This window comes from Dermacentor albipictus, chromosome 8 (genome assembly GCF_038994185.2).
Source record: "Dermacentor albipictus isolate Rhodes 1998 colony chromosome 8, USDA_Dalb.pri_finalv2, whole genome shotgun sequence".
Lineage (NCBI taxonomy): Eukaryota > Metazoa > Arthropoda > Arachnida > Ixodida > Ixodidae > Dermacentor > Dermacentor albipictus.
The window spans coordinates 5,021,767-5,044,419 of record NC_091828.1 but is presented as its reverse complement, the minus strand read 5'-3'; the positions used below and the strand labels follow the sequence as shown (position 1 = coordinate 5,044,419).

At 50.5% G+C, this 22,653-nt stretch overlaps 1 protein-coding gene across 3 annotated transcripts in view; it reads left to right on the top strand.

Moving 5' to 3' along the window:
• The window catches only part of LOC135910434 (carboxypeptidase M-like), a 314,184-nt gene that overhangs the window by 145,617 nt on the left and 145,914 nt on the right, over positions 1 to 22,653 (top strand). For all 3 annotated transcript variants that reach the window (XM_065442471.1, XM_065442470.1, XM_065442469.1), the window contains exon 5: positions 331 to 530. In XM_065442471.1, coding sequence (XP_065298543.1) covers positions 331 to 530 — 200 coding nt within the window. The remainder of the gene's footprint in view (positions 1 to 330; positions 531 to 22,653) is intronic.

The window sequence follows — 22,653 nt, the reverse complement described above, 5'->3', positions numbered from 1 at the left end:
TCATCTTTGGAATTTCTTTTATTCCCTACGAAAACACGGGAAAGAGCAGAGCACGGTGCTAATCCACGACCGAGAGTCTTGCGCAGTCTCTTCTCTGCCACGCCTTTTTGCTGCGCTTTCAAAAAGTTTCGACTAAGGCGGTCACAGAAGGGGCTGGCAGGCTTCCGTGCTTGGCACAATTAATAGTCAGCCAACTGCTGCTTGTGGTTACTCAGAGCAATCTGCACTTATCGCGTATTAGGGCAAATGCATCGCATCGCTTACTTTTCTTTTTTGAGTTGAATAAGTGAAGCTCCATTGTTCGCTCGTCCGTGTGCGCTTGCTGCGCAGCGAGAACAGCAACGGCGTGGCCATCAACCGCAACTTCCCGAGCGCTTTCGAGCGCGTGGCGCCTAGCAGCCGCGCCCCCGTCGAGCCCGAATCGGCGTCCGTGCTGCGCCTGATGCGCGCGCACCCGGCCCTGCTCACGGTTTTGCTGTTCGCCGGCCTGCACGGGGTCCTCTACCCCTACGACGACCAGCCAGGAGCCGGTGAGGGGCGTCCTCTCAGTTGACGCCTGCCCAGTGGTTGATTAGGGCACCGTTTCTAAAAAGCAAGACTACCCTCCAACGGGCGCTGGGGAGCGTGCAAAGATAAGACGCAAATAGAGAGAGACAGGCAAAACGCATACAGTCACTGCAACTCACAACACAGGATAAGTCAACACTTGTAACTGCTAGGCTTGCTCGTGGAGGATTGTACCAATGTGGCGCACACACAAGATATTTCACAGCGGCTAAATGGAGGCAGCAGACTGGTAAGCGTTCACGTCTATGGTTTTCGTACATCTCAAAATTAACATACAGTGTGTTTGGACTAGATTGTAAATTAATAGATAATTTTGGGTTTCGAACAATAAAACTAGCAATGTCGCCATATGAGCTTCATGGTGGTCTAGAATTGACCACTCGAGCTAATTGGGAAAGGAAATACAGGATGCCACGGGAACACACCGAATTAGTAGGGTGTTTAGGTCGAACAACGCGTGCCGACGCGCCCTGCGTTTGCCACGCCTCTCGAGCAATGGCCCACCTACAAGAGGGTCGCCAACGCGCTCTCACTGAGTTGAATATTTTCGCCTTGGTAGACGTCGTTTCCCCATTTTTTTTGCGAGGCACCCAGAACAGCGCGATTGTCTGTAGGAGGTATCAGGGCTCGCGCCCAGCTTCGATGCGTATGATGTATCCTGGACCATCTGCGCATGCCTGAGGCTCGTGGCCGCGAACATTCGTGCGCCCGCCATTGTACGTGCAGTTTGGCCTTTGCATTCAAGAATGGACCCTATTTCCATTGCCAAAAGCAACTGAGACACCTGTGACACACCTATCAGCCCATTTGGTGCACCTATCAGACCTTCATTATCTCTCAAAGCTAAGGCGCATTGTCGCACTGAACCATATATAGAAGCCTGAAGGACACGTCAGTCAAGGCATTTCGTCTTCTTCTCTTGAAACCTCAAGAAATTATGATTGTTTCAACCCGCTCAACCTGCAATTTTTATTGCCAATTACATGGATGCTCCAGGCGTATTTCTGCTGTCGCCGTCGCCGTGGAGTTCCTTTAGAGTCCAATCACGACAAAATCGTTGCCGTGCGCCGTATGCTGTATGCGCGAGTGAAAACGTGCCAGGGTGAGCTGACGAACGGGGCTCTATCTCGCGTCTGCAAGCGAGGAAGGCGGGCTGGATGCACGCCCTATCCTGTCGCGAGAGGGGCACGGAGGTGAGGCTATAGGGGTTCTTTTCCGGCAGCAGCTACTTGCGGCGCGCCCGTGCGTACGTCATCTTGAAAACGATCTGCGATGTCTGCCGAGTGCGCGTAGTGGCGGTACTTCGTATGCGCTGTGCTGTCGACGTTCCGTTCGCGTTGAAGATTGAGATGCACGAAGTTCAATTCGATCGCTGCTGCTGCAGCGATTCCTCACTCCAGCATATTTACATCGAGTTCCCGCCCTCATCGAGCGAGATTGGTTCACCTTCACCTGTGCACACGTGACACCATGCTTTTTAATTTACCTAAACCATGTCCGTGGGCCAGTCGGCTTGAATCCAGCATAGAATGTGCAAGCGCGGCTGAACGAGGACGTAGAAAGAAGCAGACACACAGAAACAGCACTGTCTCTGTATGTGTTTTTCTTTCTACGTCCTCGTTCAGTCGCGCTTACACATTATGTCATTGCTAGTTTAGTTCGTAAGCGAATGTTTACAAGTTTATACGGCCGATAAACCTACTATCCTTACTTCGTATAGCTAGCTATCTAATAATTTGCTGTCACAATCGGTGCCTCGTCTTTCGGGGGAACCTGCGACTTTTTTTTTCTCATTCCAAGCAGACTTTCGCGCTGGTGCTCCGCTGCGAAGTCGTGGACTTCAAATTTTGGACTTGGCAAGTAGAGCAGCAAAACTTATCGAAACCTAAAGAATTCAGGCATTGGATCATTCCGGTAAAATAAAACATAGACGGTTAAGGATCAAGTAAATGCTTGAAGAAAAAACAACGCCAAATACGGAGACTAATTTCACTCGCCGAGCGTAAATGTGTGTTCTAAGCAATGGCTGTCTTACAAGGCCCGAGCAGAAGCCCTCTAATTCCACGACGTCACAGGTGGCTAGTGCGGACACTTCGACACGTCGTCGCCACCTGTGTTACTTTCTCTGCCTTTTCTGACGTAAGAACCCAGTTGGCATTCTTAAATATGCGTTTTCCTATTGTAGAAGGACAATTTACTCAAGCAGCTAACTTATTTTCCGCTTTAGTGCCACTTTAGAAAGAGCGTGGGACTAAATTTGTGACAAGAACAAAATGCCCTTCGCCAGGAATGTCACAGGCACGTGAGGCTTTTCTATTGAATGAAAAAAAAGTACAGGCATTTACCTATCTGTGGTATAGACTGAGAAAACGTCATACGTAGAAAAATGTAGTTCCTTGTCGGGCAAGGTTGATTACCTGCTTCAGCTTGCTTCAGCAAATCATGACAAGCTCGCTCTCGGTGATCAAGCAGGTGACCGCGTAAAAACATGCTTATCAGCAGATTCCACTTAAGTCTATTTCTGCCCGAAATACTAGTCTTATCAAACTGTAGACGGCAAGCATGCCTATCGCAATAACAGCTGCGAAAACATGCCTCTTAATTTTAACTTTACCTTTCTTCTTGTCTTTTCTTGGCGACTCATTTTTGCCTCAACCGGGATGGTTTATTGTAACTTAGTGCGGTGTATTCGTTATGCTTTCTATTCCACAAACCACGATTTATGTTTTCTTATATTGTACTTCATAAGTTTCCACATATTGCAAAGATTGTCCTTTTACCTAAGCATTCCAGGATATTAGCTCCTGAAGAAAGTAAATTTACGCTTACAAAACCTTTTTTTTTAGATTTGTGAAAAAACACAAGTTTTTTTTTGCGAAACTTTTGCGTGTCCCGTGTTATCAGATGTGCCATTTCTAGAATATCCTTGCTAAGTACCCCTTCTGATACAGCACCCCAGATTCTCAGCTTTCTTGAGCAGCGAACGCATATGGTGAAAACCAAATTTCATGAAGCGCGGGCAGGATGTTAACGCGACAGTGTAAAGGAGCTCGTGCCGCATAAAAGCCGGTGTCTTCGGCGTCGGCGGCGTTGGCCATGAGCAAAAAATCCCGGAAGGCAATTCATAACTAAAAACAACTTGCAAGATGGGCTGGGTGGGAATCGAACCAGTGTCTCCGGAGCGTAAGGCGGAGACGCTACCACTCAGCCATGAGTTCTTTTTTTTTCTTTATTTTCAGCCATGAGTTCGATCGTTCAAAGTGGGACAAAAACGCCTCTAGTGAATGCCGTGTTGACTTACAAACGTGCCGTAGAAAGTTATACTGTGTAGCAAGGCTGAATAGGTGCTACGTCACCCTTATATGTATGCACTGCGCATGACCCACTGCGGCACTACTTTGTATATATATACCGTTCATTCTTGCAATAAAGTTGTTCATTGCCTGACCCCGACTCGCCTACATGGTGGCAGCGGTTCACTATCGCTATGTCGGCCCCGTCAACGCTGCTTCCCCCGCCGAAACCACTGGACCCGTCAGCAGACGCATGGCTTGGATGGAAAACTTGGAAATGTGAGTTCACATTGTTCTCCACGGCTACCCAGTTAAGTAAGCAGCCCAAAGAAGTCCAAGCAGCAACGTTACTTGTAACAGTTGGAGAGGAGGGCAGAAAAGCTTACAACGCCTTCAAATTCGAAAATGAAGCGGATAGGAACAACGTCGACATTTTGCTTCAGAAATTTGAAGAATTCTACAAACCAGTGACGAATTTGACGTTTAATGAATTTCGTTTCGGATCAAGAGACCAAAAGCAAGGGGAGTGTTTCAATGATTGGCTAACCGACCTCAGGCTTTTAGCAAAAAACTGCGAGTTCGGGGACCTAGAAGACCGTTTGCTCCGCAGCCGAATCATTCTGGGACTGCGAAACAAAAGCTTGCAGGAAAGGCTTATTTCCGAGAACCCGTCATACAGTAAGACCATTGAAATTTGCCGGGCCCAGGAACTGGGAAAAGAGCAATTTAAAGAAATCAGTGAAGGCGCAGAAGCAGCACGTGCCACAGTAATTCAAGCAGTCACCAAAGAAAGGAAACCGTGTGGTCATTGTGGCTATACCGCTCACCGTGGCGAAATATGCCCGGCTGAAGGTAAAACATGCAAGAAGTGTGGTGGGCGTAATCACTTCGCCCAAGCATGTAGATCCTCAGTGCGACGACAAACCAGAGGCGCTAAGAACGTGCTGCGCGAGGTACAAGCGGAAGACGACGATTTCTTTTTGCAAGCCCTGACTGTCAGTGCAGTCGAAGCGGCAGATCATTGGAGTGCAGCAGTTGACATTGAAGGCCGTAAGTTTACGTGCAAGCTAGACACAGGTGCTAACTGCTGCGTCATTTCAAACAAGGATGCCAAACTGCTGCCGAGCAAGCCACAGCAAACCTGCCACGCCACATTGACCGCTTTTTTCGGTCATAAGACTACAGCGAGAGGAAAAATTCGGCTGCGACTGTCGGCTAACAGCAGAGTGCACGAAGAGTCGTTTTTCGTGGTCGAACAAAATGTGCCCGTGACGCTGAGTGGATCAGTGGCGGAACGCCTCGGGTTTCTTTGTCGCGTGCAAAACGTTCACGTCGAAGAGTTATACCCGGCAGCACAACCTTTCGCAGACGTTTTCAGTGGACTGGGACAGCTGAAAGGCGAGGAGTACACAATGCAGCTAAAGCCAGGAGCCGTAGGAGTCGTCGTGCCAGCCAGGAGAGTTCCAGTGGCCCTTCAAGACAAAGTCAAGGAAGAGCTTCTGCGCATGGAAGAACAAGGCGTGATAGCAAAGGTAAAGGGCCCGACAGAATGGTCGAGTTACATGGTCACAGTCCTTAAGAAAGATAAAGTGCGCATCTGCCTAGACCCCATAGCGCTGAACAAGGCGTTGTTGCGGGAAAACTATCCAATGCCTACTCTCGAAGACGTTGTGCCAAAGCTTGCGGGCGCCAACGTTTTTTCAACCTTAGACGCAGCATCGGGGTATTGGCAGATAAAGCTAGACGACGCAAGTTCAAAACTTTGTACAATGAGTACACCGTACGGACGCTACAGGTTCTTGCGCATGCCTTTTGGCATTGCCTCTGCTCCGGAGATATTTCAGGCAGCGATGCACCGCGTCCTAGAAGGTCTGCCAAATGTCGCAGTAGTAATGGATGACATTCTTCTCTGGGGCAAGACTAAGCAAGAGCACGACCACAATCTACAGCTTCTTCTAACGCGGTGCCGAGAACAGAATCTTCGACTAAACTTGAAGAAATGCTTCTTTTTGCAGCAAGAGGTGCGCTACTTGGGACACGTGCTCAGCGCCGAAGGCCTGCGTGTGGACGCCCAACGTGTTCAAGACATTCTAGAAATGCCGACACCAAGAAACTGTAAGGAACTTCAAGTGTTTTTGGGCACTATGAATTTTGTACAGCGCTTTGTCCCAAACATGTCTGTGGTAACAGCACCACTACGAACTTTGTTGCGAAAAGACACTGCATGGGTTTGGACGGAAAAACAGCAAGAAAGCTTTCTGAGACTGCGTGAGGCTCTTATTCAAGCACCTGTGCTCAGCTATTTTGATCCAAGCAAACCCGTGACACTATCAGTTGATGCAAGCCAGCTGGGGGTAGGCGCTGTGCTGATACAGGATGCGCAGCCTGTTGCTTTTTCCTCACGGACACTCACAGAGGCACAGACAAGATACGCTCAAATTGAAAAAGAAACTTTAGCTATTGTTCATGGATGCACCAAATTTCATGACTACATATTTGGACAGCATGCTGTAACAGTTGAAACTGACCACCGCCCCTTAGTGGCGATATTCAGTAAGCCGCTATACCAGTGCCCGCTACGTCTGCAACGCATGCGCCTAACTCTTCAGCGTTATCCTATCATTGTGACGTACAAGCCTGGCAAAGAGCTGTTCCTCGCTGACGCCTTATCAAGGTTTCCTAGTAAAAGATTCTTGGACGAAAACGAGCAGTTTCAAGTAAATGTTCTTGAATGTGTTTCAGCCTCTCAACGCTCCCTGCAAGATTTACTAGCAGCAACCAATGATGACGACACCCTCGTAAAGCTACGGGAGTACGCGAATACAACGTGGCCTCTTCACAAGCAAGAAGTCCCGGAGCCACTTAGGTCGTATTGGGCGTACCGGGATGAGATACATGCACAGGACGGCCTCGTGTTTCGAAGCAACAAGGTAATTGTACCACAATCAAAGATATGGGAAATGATGAGTCTTCTTCACGCGGCACACGTGGGAGTGGATAAGATGAAGGCGAGAGCAAGGAACGTGATGTTCTGGCCCAATATTTCCAGCAACATTGAGCAGTTCTGTAAAGCCTGTAAAGTGTGCCAAAAGCATCAGCCTCGACAGCTTAAAATGCCACTCCTGAGTCATGATGTGCCCTCACTACCATGGCAAGTTGTCGGCATGGACTTGTTCTTCTTTGAAGGCCACGAGTTCGCCCTTATTGTCGACTTCTACTCCTTCTTCTTTGAAATTCGAGAGTTTCGTACAACAACGGCAAGCTCTCTTAACACGTGGTGTTCTCAAATTTTCTCAGTCCATGGCTTGCCCAGGAAGTTGTGCACTGACAATGGTCCACCTTTTAACAGCAGTGAGTTTAAGGACTTTCTCAACACCTTGGCTATTGATCACATCACCTCAAGCCCCTATCATCCGCGTTCCAATGGCATGACTGAGAGAGCGGTTCAGGAAGCAAAAAAGCTGTTAAAAAAGTGTGCCTTTAAAATGCCTGTGTTTCAAATGGCATTGCTTGAATGGCGCAATACCCCACGGGATGATGTGCTCCAGTCCCCCGCGCAGAGGCTGATGGGACGCCAGACTAGGACGCTTCTACCAGTCCCTACCAGCCACTTGGAACCACGGACAATTCCCCCGGACGTGGTCCAGGGCCGCCTTCAAGAAATACGCCAACGACAGCGGACCTACTACAACCGTGGCAGCAGGAACTTGCCGCCTGTGATGCCAGGTCAGCAGGTCACAGTGTACGATACCAACCAGCGGACCTGGTCTCCCGCCGTCTTTCTCCGACCAGCCGATGAACACCGCTCAACGATAGTCAAGACTGAAGACGGCCGGGAACTTCGGCGCACACGAGAGCACCTCCGCCTGGTAGACCCACAGCCGGAAGCGAGCCTCCTGCCCGAAGACGTATCGTCCACAGAGCCCCCGCAAGAACTACGTCGAAGCACAAGACTTCGACGCGAGCCCTGTCGGTACCCTCAACAAGAGACACGATAACCACGTCTTAAGTTCCCCTGTAAAAGGGAAGATGTAGCAAGGCTGAATAGGTGCTACGTCACCCTTATATGTATGCACTGCGCATGACCCACTGCGGCACTACTTTGTATATATATACCGTTCATTCTTGCAATAAAGTTGTTCATTGCCTGACCCCGACTCGCCTACATACTGCTCTGTATATCGGTAATTATGACCATATAAATTACAGAAGTCCCAGTTAAACGCGTAGCAAAGTACGTTTCCGCTACATTTCTTCTGCGCTTTCCGCCCACGCAGCGCCATCTTGCGGCAAAGAGAAGACCCCCTCGTCGCAATGTATGGCGCTGCCACGACACGTGGCGCACCACGCGCGCATTGGGGCTGTGCGGGGACCAATGCGAGGCGCGCCGCCGTCCAGTTGTCTGTGCCGATCACGACGTTCCGAGACACCGAGTTCTTTGGTTCGTTCCGCTTGCTCAGGCGCACGTTTCGTTGCCGCGCCGAACGCTGTGTTGCTCGACGCTCACCGCGTGATTGGTGGGTACAAAGTCCGATGCGGGGCGCCTCGTAAGTGATCGCTGCGCCGTAGCGCAATGTCTTACACCCTTTAGCGGGTCGACGGGAACGCTGTCGCATTCCACTCTTGAAGCCAAAGCTTAAGCACTCTCCAATATTTTATTAGCGTTCTTAAAGCATATATTTTATGCTACACCAACCCCCTTCCCAACCCTAAATATTGTTACGTAGGAGGACGCAGACGAAAAGCTATGTACAAGCATATTTACAAGAAAATACGCTGCGCCTGGCCAAGAGGCAACAGCCCGCGCTAGCTTCTAATCGTCGTCGTCGTCTTCAGACAGCTCGCCTTTTCGTGATCGCACATATTGTTCCGTAGCACTACCCCCGGCGGCAAAAGCGCCCTCCCCGAGCGACTAAAGATCGGACTCGGAAGCAGTGTAGTAGGCCTTGAGCCTACTGACATGCACGACATCACTAGATGCCAGAGAGAGGACGAGGGTGAACCCACAGGAGCAATTTCATAAGTCACAGGCGTCACCTGGCGCAGCACGTGGTAGGGCCCTGTGTATCGCGAAAGGAGCTTCTCTGAAAGGCCGACGTGACGGGAGGGCGACTACAGGAGCACGAACGCACCAGGCGAAAACTGTATGTCACGATGGCGGGCGTTGCACTGACACTGCTGAGTTGTTTGTGAGGCTGTCAGTCGAGCACGGGCAAGCTGGCGTGCATTGTCGGCGATGGCGATGGCGTCGAGCGAATACTCGCTTGTTGAGATCGCAGCAGGAGGAAGTGCCGTGTCTAGGGGCAAGGTAGGTCATACAGTTGATAAAATGGAGAAAATTCGGCGGTGTCGTGCCGGGAAGAATTGTACGCAAATGTTACGTAAGGAAGGGCAATGTCCCAGTCGTGGTGGTCTTTGGAAACGTACTTGGACAGCATTTCGGTAAGAGTACGGTTTAACCGCTCTGTCAGGCCATTGGTTTGAGGATGGTATAAGGTAGTCAGTTTGTGTTGAATGGAGCAGGAACGCACAATGTCAGCGATAACTTTCGAGAGGAAGTTTCGACCACGGTCAGTAAGCAGCTGTCGCGGGGCGCCATGAAGCAAGATAATGTCACGCAAGAGAAACTCCGCGACGTCAGTGGCACAACTGGTAGGGAGAGCCCGAGTGATAGGGTATCGGGTGGCGTAATCAGTCGCGACGGCTGCCCATTTGTTCCCAGAGGATGACGTGGGAAAGGGACCGAGCAGGTCTAATCCAACACGAAAGAATGGTTCCACAGCGACGGTGATCGGCTGGAGATGACCGACAGGTAGCACCTGAGGTGTTTTCCGACTCTGGCAGGGATCACAGGCAGCAACATGGCGTCGAACAGAGAGAGCGAGAACAGGCCAATAGAAGCGGCGGCGGACGCGGTCGTACGTGCGGGTTACCCCATGATGTCCTGCAGTGGGTGCGTGACATACCCAGGAATTCTGGACATGCGTTTAGTTTCTTTTTTCGCCACCACGTGGCGTATCAACCTTAAGGATTTGAAATTCGTGCCGTGACGTACACCATGACGCAAAAGTAAAGAAAACATAATAAAATAAGCACACCCTGAGACGGTTGCTTCACCTCGGCACTTGGCAACGAGCGCGCTTACGTATCAGTCTTATTTTGAAGGCAACCTGCTCCTTGCTCGACTTTCAATGAATCGAAGATTTTGCTAGACACCTTGCCAGACAGCTCGGCGGCATTTCGGGTGAGATGACTGGGCGAGATAACAGCTCCCGTAAAACTTCCGTTAAGTTCCCTTTCTTCGCTTTTTCTCTTTATTGGTGTACGACAGCGGCCGCAGGCTTCCGTGTAGTCAATGTTATATAGTTCAGGACAACATTCATTTGGTCTAGATGGTGCATACTTGAATTACGAACGAACAGCGCCTGCTAAGAAGATCACAAGAGGGGAGGAGCTTGTCCTGTTTCGTTCTCCCCTCTTGTGATCGTCTTAGTAGGCGCTGTTCCTTCCCAAGTCAGCGTTATGTTTCGTGTGTTTTCTAAGAACCGGTGTGATTCAATAAGAGGAAGCTTTAGCTAGGGCCCTTTTTCGATGCCGGCCGCTCAAATTGACGTAAAACGCATAAATGATTCTATGAGAAAATCACTCAACTGTTCAACCGATCTGAATGAGAATTGTTGCATTCAAGAGAGAACGTTAGATCACAGTGATCGCTACAATATTAATTTTGATTTAGGCCATGGCATCATTGGCAACAATTATCGGAAATCGGCAAATCTGAAGAAAGAAGTACGAAGTTTACAAATCCCTTGGTTCGGATTAAAACTGATATCGCCTCCCTATAAACTACCTCCCTTGGAGAAACTGAATCGCGCTAATTAGATGTATGAATTTATAACATATGTGAAGTTGTTACAATGCCTGTAAAGATTCTGCGAATGCCATATTCACGAGTTAGTGGTGTATTTCAGGGTGCCCTACGATATATCATTTTCGTCCGCATTAAATGAAATATTAGGTGCAGCTTACATAATTCCAATATCGTTTTAGTTGCTGAGGTTCAGAGTCGTATACTTCGAGTATTGTTTCTTGAAATTTCCTATTTTTTAGAATTTAAAAAAATGTAGAAGCTAAATAAAAATTCCCTTTCTGAAATCTTATTTTAACTGTCTCTTTTAAGTTCCACGTAACTCATGAATTGCGGCGCAGTGGTTGTAAGAAGAAAGGATTGCTGATTTACAATGTAGGAGCTAAAGCTTCCTCTTAAGTTAGGTTTAGAATAATGTTTTTTGCTGATAGAAGAAGGAAGACGGGTACCGTATATACGTTATGGCGGCCGCAGTTTGATGGGGGCGAAATGTGAAGACACACGTGTACTTAGATTTAGGGTACGTTAAAGATGGCCAGGTGGTCGAAATTTTCCAGATCCCCCCACTACGCCGTGCCTCAGAATCAGATCGTGGTCTTGTCACGTAAAACCCCATAATTATTTTTTTTAATTCACAGGATGTGCAGTAATTTACAGTAATTGACAAAGCCAAGACTACAGCAGGCTAGTCGTTGAAGGGTTCACTTCTTCAGACCTATGCTTGGGCTCATCTTCCTCAGCTTTGTGCAGAGCTGCGCAACATATTTCACTTGGCGTAATAGCGCCGTCCCACTGCTTTGTAGGCAGGAAAGGACTGGTAGCGTTTTAGGCGGCTGACCTGAACGACGTGATGGGAAGTCTGGATGGAGCGAGTAGTAGGTGCGACCGGAGACATCTCGTGGGTTACGTTGGTTAACTGACAGAGGACTCGGTAAGGGCCGGAGTAGCGGGACATCAGTTTTTCCGAAAGGTCGAAACGGCGGGTGGGAGATGACAGAGTAACAAGATCCCCGGGAATATAATCGGCATCCCGTTGAAGACTGTCACAAATGCTTTTCCGCTTGTTCTGAGAAGCACAAAGACGACGGTAAGCAACATGGCGTGTTTCTTGGGCTCGAGCAATGACATCGCTTGTATACTGAGACACGGACTCTTAAGCGGTAGGTAGTATTGTACTACAAAGCAACACTGGATCTCGGCCGCACAACAAATAAAAATGCTTGTAACGTGCAGTGTCGCGGCGTGACGAATTGTACACAAATATGACAAACAGGAAAGCAGGGGCGCTATAACGATTCCAAACTTTTCTATTCCAATTCTGTAATCAGCCCCCCGCGAGTGGTCAAACACTTTTTTGGTCCACCCCAACTTCACATGTCCGTCACGCGACATCACGAAAACCGCAATAGCTCCACATCTGATACGACGTGTGCACACTGATTATGCATGAATTGACCGAACAAAAGAAAAATTGTTATTTCTGATTCGGCGCCTCGGCTGTTGGTCAGAAGTTTTCGGGCTGCACCCACTTCACCTGCCTGTCACTCGACGTCACAAAACCGCAAAAACTCACCGCGTCAAAGTGACGTATACGCGTTAAAGATTATTATGTCAAACAAAACTGAATTTCCTTGTGAATAGCCGCAGGCTGCCCCGTTCCGAAAGGAATAAAAGATGGCTGCCGCCGATCGCTCACTCACTGGCCACTCGCGCCTGCCGAAGAGCATGAGTTAACTTGCGCGTAATAAAACTATTTGCGCGGCCCTGTGACGTTTTCGAACACTTTCCGCACCTTTTTCACCTCGTTCTGCCAACTCTTCGCTGAGGATCCGTTTTGGCGGCATTCTTAAGCTTCCTTTGCATGCCACCGCTATTTTCGACCAGCCACCGCAAGCTAAGTAAGGGAAAGCGGACCAATCGCAGACGCCTGGCACTACCCTCTTTATCCGTTTATCGATTTTCAGTGCAGTGGCACGGCCCCATGGAATCCCTGTCCACTTCAGCGGGCTCCTCGCCTATTGTCAGTCTATTAGATAAGACAAGCCGCTCAGTGTAGGCAATGTTATTCGTTTTTCAAGCAAACAAAAGTGACCTCCTATAAACGAGGAAAGCGTTTGATTGGTTTGTTCAGACAACCCTGCGGGCGATCGCCCGATCCTTGCGTCGCTGGTGACGCAAATTTGACGTCAGGAGAGTGCAGTAAAAACACTGTAGAACAGTTTTACGTTATAGGGCCCCAGTATTCCAGTCACGATGGTTATCAGAAACATACACGAAGAGCATGTCTGTTATTGTTCGATTAAGCCGCTCCGTAAGACCGTTCGTCTGCGGATGGCATGTACTATTAAATTTGTGCTTGGTAGAATAAGAATGGAGGAAGTCGCCCACAACTGTAAAGAGGAAGGAGCGACCCCCGTCGGTAAGAAGTTGACGAGGAGCGCCGTGGTGAAAATTTATGTGCAACAGGAAGTAGGCTACGTCTGTTGGAAGGGCTCTGGTGAACGCGAACCAAGTTGTATAATCTTTTTCGACGGCAATTCACTTGTTGCATCAGTCAGATGTGGGGAAAGGCGCCAAGAGGTCTACATCAGCGCGATAGGAGGGTTCGGTAGGAACGCCAAGAGGTAGGAGTAAACCAGCAGTGAGCACAGATGGCTTCTTCTGGCGTTGGCATAACTCACGTTCGCTCAGATAATTCCGCTCAGCTGGAGAAAGTAGACGCGGGCATAGGCAATGACACGGACATCCCGTCGTTGACGTTGGCTGAAAATGACACCGATTCCATGACCACTGGCATCACTGCGGACTTCTCCTGGAGCTGTCTGGTGGAAGTGCGCAAGAAGGAATGGAGATGTAAGGAGAGAGACAAGCTTCGAGAAGGCAGTGGCTTGTTCATGTCCTCTTCTGCGTATGCCTTCAGAAGAGCAGAGGGTGGGTGACCTCAGCAAAATTGTGCATGAGGCGGCGGAGGTACGAGAACAGGGCCATGAAGCTCCGGACATCTTTAGCACATGTTGGCACGGGAAACTTCTGTACGGCAAGAGCTTTTCCCGGGTCCGGGCGCACACCAGAATAATGAACAAGATGACCGAGGATAGTAATTTAACGGTGTCCGAAGTGACATTTAGACGAATTAAGTTGAAAGCCAGCATTGGGAAACGCAGAAAGAATGAGCGAGCGCCACTCCGGGTGCGTGGCAAATGTAGGAGCAAGAATTACGGCGTCATCTATGTAAGAAATAAAGATGAACCGCTTGAGGTTATCAAGGAGTGTGTCCATCATGCATTCACAAGTAGATGGAGCATTACATAAGCCGAGTGGTACAAATTTGAATTTGTATAGGCCATCAAGTGTTATAAAGGCGGTTTTCTCTCAGTCCATGTCGTGGACGCTGTCCGCCAGTAACCGGAACCAACGTCGATGGAAGAAGAGTACTTCGTACCATGGAGGTATTCGAGGGCGTCATCAACGCGTGGTAGAGGATAAACGTCTTTATTGGTGATCTTGTTAAGGTGCCGGTAATTCACGCAGAAGCACCAGCTGGCGTCCTTTTCCACTAGAATGACATGGGACGCCTAAAGACTGGATGATGGTTCAACGACTCATCGAGAGAGAATCTTCAAGACCTATGTTTGAATGACTTGTCGTTCATGCAAGGACCAACGGTGTGGTCGCCTGTGATTAGGGTGCGCGTCACCCATGTCAGTATGGTGTGTCGTGAGAGATGTCTGGCCTAAAGGGCGACCCAGGTCTAGAGCGTCGCTGAACGCGGAGAGCAGCTGGCATAAGTAGTTGGCGTGGTGAGGCGGAATTCGGGAGCAATAACGTTTGTGAGCTGAGGAAGGACAGCCGGCAAAGAAGAGGAGTCAACGGGAGCCAACGTAATATAAGCAGCTAAAGCTGAAAACAGGCAAACATGGGAGGAAGACGGCGTACCTAAGGCTATGCCTTGTGGTAGGATGTGGTCACTGATTGCGAAGATGACGAGATGAAGGCTGATCGAGTTGTTCCTGTTACTGACAACGGTTTGCGGAAGAGCAACGTGATGAGAAAGGAGGACTTCCCCGAGGGGAGACACAACACAGTCACCATCAGGCACAGATGGATCTGTATAAAGCAGGACACTGGTCATGGCTTGTGGGGCAACTCGAATGTGCTCAGCGAAGCAGAGCCTGCTGGGAACTTCCTCGGGGCGGTCAGGACAAAGTAAATCAAGGGGAACTCCAGCGAGCAGTAGATATAGGCGGAGTGAGCGGATACGAAATGAAGGCTTAGAACAACGTCATGGGGACACTCTTAAAGAATAGTAAACAAAACAGATGTTTTTTGGGGGCCACAGACACCAACGAGAGCGGCACACATTCTTATTGTGGCCAGTGTTCTTCGCTAGCGACTCGCACAAGACAGGGCGCCGCAGATGTCAGGACGTAAGTGAGGGAGCTGTCTACAAAGCTGGTCGCCCATCACATAAATGTGCGCGCCTATACAAGCAGAGGAGCGACAAGGACACCACCTACGTCACGTCAAGTAAATTCCTTTCCGTCGGTAAGGTAAGTAGAGCAATTGCAAACCCTGTCATTCCAGCGGCGTCACCTCTCCAAGCTGCACCCATCAGTTTCATGTAGAGTGCAGGTACATGGGGGACGCAGGACGGCAAATAGTGGATGAGCGAGACAGCCGTCGTCGTGGTGAGGGTGAACGACTCTGCCGTACAGATGAGGACGCCTGCGTAGAGTTGTATGGCTCTGTGAAACCTTGCAGTGATAGACAAGTACCTGGCGAGTGGCGGGAAGGTTGGAGCGCAGTCTTATATTGGCATGACGTCCAGGAATTGTGGCACCGATGGCCAACGTGTCGGCACTTGATACATATCGGCCGGTCATCGGATGTTCGCCATTCTTCTGGCTTCCGAAAAGGCCGACAGGGGTACTGGCCTCGCGAAGAAGATATCATAGGAAAATGTAGGTGTCCGCTTGGTTGACGGAATAGAGAGACTGAATTCCATGGTTCTCCAACTGGTCGCACACAACAGACTGCACAAGGTAACTCGTCAGTCATGTTGGAACCTCACCGATGGCACCGGCTGTTGGAATCTCAGCGCTGCCACCAGCTGTTGGAACCTCAGTGCTGACACCCGTTATTGCAGTCGCACCGCTGGCACGAGTTGTTGCAAATGGGTCGCAAGCCCCAAGGGTAGCGTTGGCCTGGCGGCCTGGGGCAAAACTGGAAGCATCCGAAGGTCCCGGCAAAGCATGAGTCGACTGCTAACAGAACAACTTGTTTATTCTAGCATCGCAAAAGAGCGGCCGGTCAGGTCGACCGAAGTGGAGAGACGGGAGAGCACGCTTCTCGACGGAAGAATTCGGAGCCTCTCTGCTGGCGTCCGGGGGCACCTGCTCTTATACTCTCGGCGTTGAGGGCAAGAGGGAAGGTCACGGGACTAGGTCACGTGACGGTGGGGCACAGACGCGCTGAGAGACACGTCGGGACAAGGAGGTGACGCATCAGCCGGGCTGGCGCCGGTCAGACCTCCTCGCTTCACACTGGGGGAGCTCCTCTCCCCGGCTGCCGCGCTTTGACAAGCGTGGGCACACACACTCACACGCACACACGAAGACACGTGGCACTGAAACATGCCGTGACGCGCTCGGCGGGGATGCGTCGCGGCCGCTCCGAACGGGCCAAAATGTCCGCCGCTTTGAACGAAGCCCCGGCGTCCGTTGAATCCGCGCCAGCTATACCGCGCGTCGTAGGCGAAACGTAACAGACCGCCCCGCCGGGGGAAGGAGATCCCGATGGTCAGGGGACTGCATCCGCTGTCCTGAGGGATGTCGCTCGATGATGCTCATAACCGAAGTCGGTCGTCCCTCGGCGTTTCTTCAGCGCAGCGCACCGAGAAGGCCTCGTTCTCACGTTCAGGTTCACACAGGACACTGCAAAGTGACTTCGGGAGAGTTGTCATTTTTGTCTCGTTCCCAGCAAGCGTTAGAACTGCGCCGAAACTCAGCCGCTCAGTCAGCAAGCACGGCACAACCCTCACTAAGCCATGCCAGGCTCTTTCCCCTTTTATACTACTGCCTAGTTCCTTACAGTAGTCTAGCAGCACTCAGAACGCGTCCACAAATCGGAAAATTGCACTAGAAAGCACATCATCACTTTGAAACACTACACAAAAGCAATATGTTAATAATCCTGCCTCAGGAAGAAAAACATCAATAATAAACAATTTTGAGGCTGATTCCCACGTTAGGGGCTTCGACTTAAGCCATCGGCGTTACCGTTGAGACTCCCCTTTTTGTAACGCACCTCAAAAGAATACTGTTGCATAGCGAGGCTCCAGCGCAGGAGGCGGCCATTTGTGAAAGAGATAGTCTGCAGCCAATGGAGAGGGCAGTAATCCGTCTCGAAGCATGCGAAGCGGAGATCGCAGCGAGCGACCGTACACCAGCTCAGCTGGCGAAAACCTTGTAGCTGCAGGCGGCGCGGTCCTCAATGCAAACATCACCCCAGGCAGAAACAGCTCCCAGTCAGTTTGTTGTTCAAACCACAATGCCCTCAACACGCGCTTCATAACGGAGTGGAGCTTCTCAACGGAATTTGACTGGGGGTGGTACACTGAGCTGTGTAACAGCTTTACCCCGCACCTTTCGAGAAAGGCCGTCGTCAAAGCGCTAGTAAACACTGTGCCCTGATCTGATTGGATTTCCGCAGGAAAACCAACTCGCGCAAATATGGACAGTAGTGCATTGACTATCTCAACTGAGCTGAGTTCTTTAAGCGGCACTGCTTCAGGGAACTTTGTCGCTGGGCAGATCACAGTCAGAATGTGTCTGTACCCCGTGGCTGTTACCGGCAGAGGTCCCACTGTATCAATAACGAGCCGTCTAAAAGGCTCCGCAATGATAGGTACCAACTGCAACGGCGCCCTCGATTTGTCCCCTGGTTTGCCCACCCGCTGACAGGTGTCACATGTCTTCACAAAGTGGTCTGCGTCCCGAAAACACCCTGGCCAATAGTACTCTTGCAAGAGACGGTCCTTAGTTTTCTTAACTCCTAGGTGTCCGGACCACGAGCCCCCATGCGACAAGCGCAACAGATCCTGACGATAGCATTGAGGCACGATCAGCTGATCGAACTCCACTCCCCTGCGGTCTAGATACTTCCGGTACAGGACCCCACCTCTTTCCACAAAGCGAGCATTTTTCTTGGCGATACCTTCCTTGACAATGCAGCGTATGTTTTCTAGGCTGCCATCCTTCTTTTGCTCGGCTATCAAAGCCGCCCGGCTGACTTTTAGCAACCTATTAAATCCGTCTGACGTAGGCGCGATGAGCAAATCTGCAGATAGCTCTTCTAACTTTCCCGCATCGGGCATTTCCTCTTCAGTATCTGGTGCCTTTAACGCTACAGGCTCAATTTTATTCAGTTCGGGCGTGCTCTGAATATCAGCTTGCTGCGCCTCTGACCCTTTCTCATCGTTCGACAACGTCGGCCCCGCAACTACCGCCTTTGCAGCGAGCTCCCGAACCTTCGATCTGGTTAAGGCCTGAACGCTAGCCTCACCAAACAAAAGCCGCTTCTCGCGCAGGAGGTGATCGGACCTGTTCGAAAATAGGTACGGGTACTGGGGGGGGGGGCAGCATAGATGACACTGCCGCCTCCGTCTCAAGTGCTCCGAAAGGTCCTTCAATAAGCACTTTTGCTACGGGCAGACACACGCTATGAGCTTCCACGGCTTGCTTGATCCATGCGCACTCGCCCGTGAACATATCGGGTTCTACGTAAGAGGGCTGAACTACATCCATTGTAGCTGCGGAATCGCGAAGCACTCGACACTCTTTCCCGTTTACGAGGAGGTCTCGCATGTAAGGCTCGAGAAGCTTCAGGTTCTCGTCAGTGCTGCATAATGACAAAAACACAACTTTTGTTTTTGTTTCTGGACACTGCGCCGAAAAGTGACCCGGCTTCTGGCACGTATAACACACGCGCGCTTGCCTCGCCTCGAACCGCTTTCTGCGTTCGGCTTCGGCTGCCGCCGTCTCCTTACGTTCGGTCGGAGTGCTTTCACTCGCGTCCGCACTACGTGTGTCCCCCTTTGCTCTCATGGGCGTGAACTTCGGCCTCTCAAACTTGGAGCCAAATTCACCCTTTTGACCGTCCTTAGCTCCGCGAGCCCGACGCGTCACAAACTCTTCGGCTAGCTCAGCGGCTCTAGCCACCGTACTAACATCTGGCCTATCCAAGACCCAGTACCGCGCGTTCTCAGGTAACCGACTATAAAACTGCTCTAGCCCGAAACACTGCAGAACTTTCTCGTGGTCACCAAACGCTTTCTCTTCTTTGAGCCACTCCTGCATGTTTGACATAAGCCTGTAGGCAAACTCTGTATATGACTCACTTTTACCTTTTTCATTTTCCCGAAACTTCCGACGGAACGCCTTCGCTGACAGCCTGTACTTTTTTAGCAGACTCGATTTCACTTTGTCGAAATCCTCTGCCTCCTCTCTCTCCAAGCGAGCGACTACGCCGGCCGCCTCGCCGGGTAACAAAGTGAGCAAGCGCTGTGGCCACGTTTCCCGAGAGAACCCCTGCTTCTCGCACGTTCGCTCAAAGTTAACCAGGAACAAACCAATGTCCTCTCCAAGCCTAAACGGCCGCATTAGGTCAGTCATTTTGAACAATACTCGTTCTCCTGCACCGTGTGCCTGACTTCCATTACGAGCGCGTTCCATCTCTACCTCGAGACGCTTCATTTCCAAAGCGTGCTCGCGCTCTTCTTTTTCTTTCTCTTTTTGTTCTTTTCGTTCAAGCTCATGTCTTTTTGCCGTCTCCCTCTCCTCAATGGTCTCAAGGCATTCCGACAGCTCGTCATCCTCAGCTCCTAACTCAAGAATAGCCCTTAGCAGTTCTGGTTTTCTGAGTTTGTCTGAGACATCCAGACCCAACTCTCTTGCAAGCTCCAACAATTTCGGTTTGCGCAACGACTTCAAATCCATGGCTGCTCTGAATGCTGCTTTCTCTACTGCCTACTATTGTCTTGCCGCAAACTAACCCGGCAGCAACGACAGCCACAATTACCAGCTCTGTTTCTGACACTAACAAAAAGCCTGGCAAAACTCAGAAGAAGAAAGTCCCGCACTCACCAAAGCTCGCAGCCAAGAATTCAGCGCAGTCGTTCCGCTGCAGGCAACCAGTCATCACACAGGGCTCGTTGCACTGCTCCCGGTGGTAGTTGTGCTGCTCAGCATACAGTCAACCGCATATCTTCGCTGCTGGCCTCCGTTGTCGCGATCTCACCGCTGGCAACCAGCTGTTGGAACCTCAGTGCTGACACCCGTTATTGCAGTCGCACCGCTGGCACAAGTTGTTTCAAATGGGTCGCAAGCCCCAAGGGTAGCGTTGGCCTGGCGGCCTGGGGCAAAACTGGAAGCATCCGAAGGTCCCGGCAAAGCATGAGTCGACTGCTAACAGAACAACTTGTTTATTCTGGCATCGCAAAAGAGCGGCCGGTCAGGTCGACCGAAGTGGAGAGACGGGAGAGCACGCTTCTCGACGGAAGAATTCGGAGCCTCTCTCCTGGCGTCCGGGGGCACCTGCTCTTATACTCTCGGAGTTGAGGGCAAGAGGGAAGGTCACGGGACTAGATCACGTGACGGTGGGGCACAGACACGCTGAGAGACACGTTGGGACAAGGAGGTGACGCATCAGCCGGGCCGGCGCCGGTCAGACCTCCTCGCTTCACACTGGGGGAGCTCCTCTCCCCGGCTGCCGCGCTTTGACAAGCGTAGGCACACACACTCACACGCACACACGAAGACACGTGGCACTGAAACATGCCGTGACGCGCTCGGCGGGGATGCGTCGCGGCCGCTCCGAACGGGCCAAAATGTCCGCAGCTTTGAACGAAGCCCCGGCGTCCGTTGAATCCGCGCCGGCTATACCGCGCGTCGTAGGCGAAACGTAACAGTCGGCAATAGTTCGAAGAGGTCTTGAAGCCAACCGGCGCAGCGGCTCCGATCTTCCGTCGAACGATACGGACAAGGCTTTCAGGCGGTGACGCCTTATTCGCAGAGCGAAAGTCCTCGCACGAAGACGTAGCAGCCATATTTTGAAGACGGATCAACTGGTGTACGATACAAATACTTTTTGCTTCTTCGATGCGTCGGCATTCATTAATAACGTCGGCTATGGTGCAAAAACGCACGAAAAGATGACAAGCGTCTTCTGCTATGACCTTCAGTACGTGGTTTACTTTGTCGTCTTCTAACATGTTCTCCTCAACCTTGCGGCAAAGGACGGTAACTTCCTGGATGTATGTCACATGATTCGGTCGACGCCTCTACGTAGGACCCAAGTCCCCTTTTCACAGCTTGCTGACGGCCAACAGGTTTCCCGAAGAACTCATGGAGCTTTTGCTTACATTGCTCTCAGCTTGTCAGTTCTTCCTTGTGATTTCGAAACCAGAGCCATGGCATTCCTTTCAGGTAGAAAATTATGTGAGCCAGCATAACACTTTTGTACCACCTATTGTGGGCGCTGATGCTCTTATGCATGTGGAGCCGCTCATCGACATCAAAATTGTATGTCCCGGAAAACGTTCCTGGGTCGCGGGACTGCGACGAGATGACTGTCGGCGTTGCAACCCTTTCAAACAATATAAGCGCTTATGGCACTTAGTAGGAACATGGTGGTGCATTAAACAATGTTTTGGCCAGGGATCGGCGGTGAAGTCACATTTAACTTCAGGAGCAAATTGTTTTCCACCCTCCCGGCAGAGGGAAAATTAGGGCTGTCGTTTTTAACCTTCCCTTCGTGCAGGCTCCTGTAGAGGAGTGTAGTGCTGGGCAGAGTTATGACGTCGTGTGCTGCACTTGGCTCGCTGGGCTGTAGCCAGTCACAGCAGACTGCGCGTCGTCTTATGCATCAGCAGAAGAAAAGCACCTGACTTCGCACTTACGGGCTGTATATTTCAGTGTTAGTGGCGGCAACACCCAAGGGAGCGTCGCATAGAGCTTTACTCATAGCCGTTTGCCATCACCCATTGCAAGAGCAGGGATCGCGTCACACACGCTGGTATAGGGGACACACGACGACGCGGATAACAGTAGCATTCATTACCCGCATAAGGCTACCCTGAAACTATACTCCAGTGGACCATTTTACTTTCGTCAACAAATATAGACAAGCTGCAGCTAAATACATGGCGAATGCGCAGTGCACGAAGTCAGCGCGCAGTCTGAAACAGCCTACACCATCCATGAGTGAGATAATTTTACCTTCTTGGAAGATTAGCTCACCTCCCTCTGTGACACGTGGTCACGCAAGCACTTCGCTATCGTCTTCGCAGCGAGTATTTACTATCGTCTCTATATCACTAATATTGTTTGACGTCCGCTGCTTGCATTCATCGAAAGCGCAGTGTAGAAAGCGTAGTTTTCATGCTACACATTAAAAAATGACTTCGTGTAGGTAGGCGGAGCTAAACTATTCTACGGCAAGTAAACCATGGCGACTTCCTACACAAGCTACACTCGCGCAGCCAGTGTAGATAAAGAAATAGCCCTGTTGACTTCAAGAAGCACCAAATTTAAACCGTAAGACGATTAATTAGAGCGGGCGTTGGAACTGCAATTGCAGAGCAAGTGTGATTCACTCTGCACGCAGTAGCTTCTTGAGAGGCAGCAGGGATGGAGAAGGAGTGTCATGTGTGTGCACATCTTGAGTGTGCATGGGCGTGTACTTGAGTTTGTGTGTTCGCTCGTGCTTGTGTCTCCGTATTTTAGTCTGCGTGCGCACGAGCGCGTTTATGCGTCTGCTAGCATACGTGCATTTGTGTATGAGTGCATTTCCGTGTGCGTGCCTGCTTGCGTGCGTGCGTGCGCACATTTTTCTTCGTGTGTACATGCGTGGGCGATTGTTAATCTG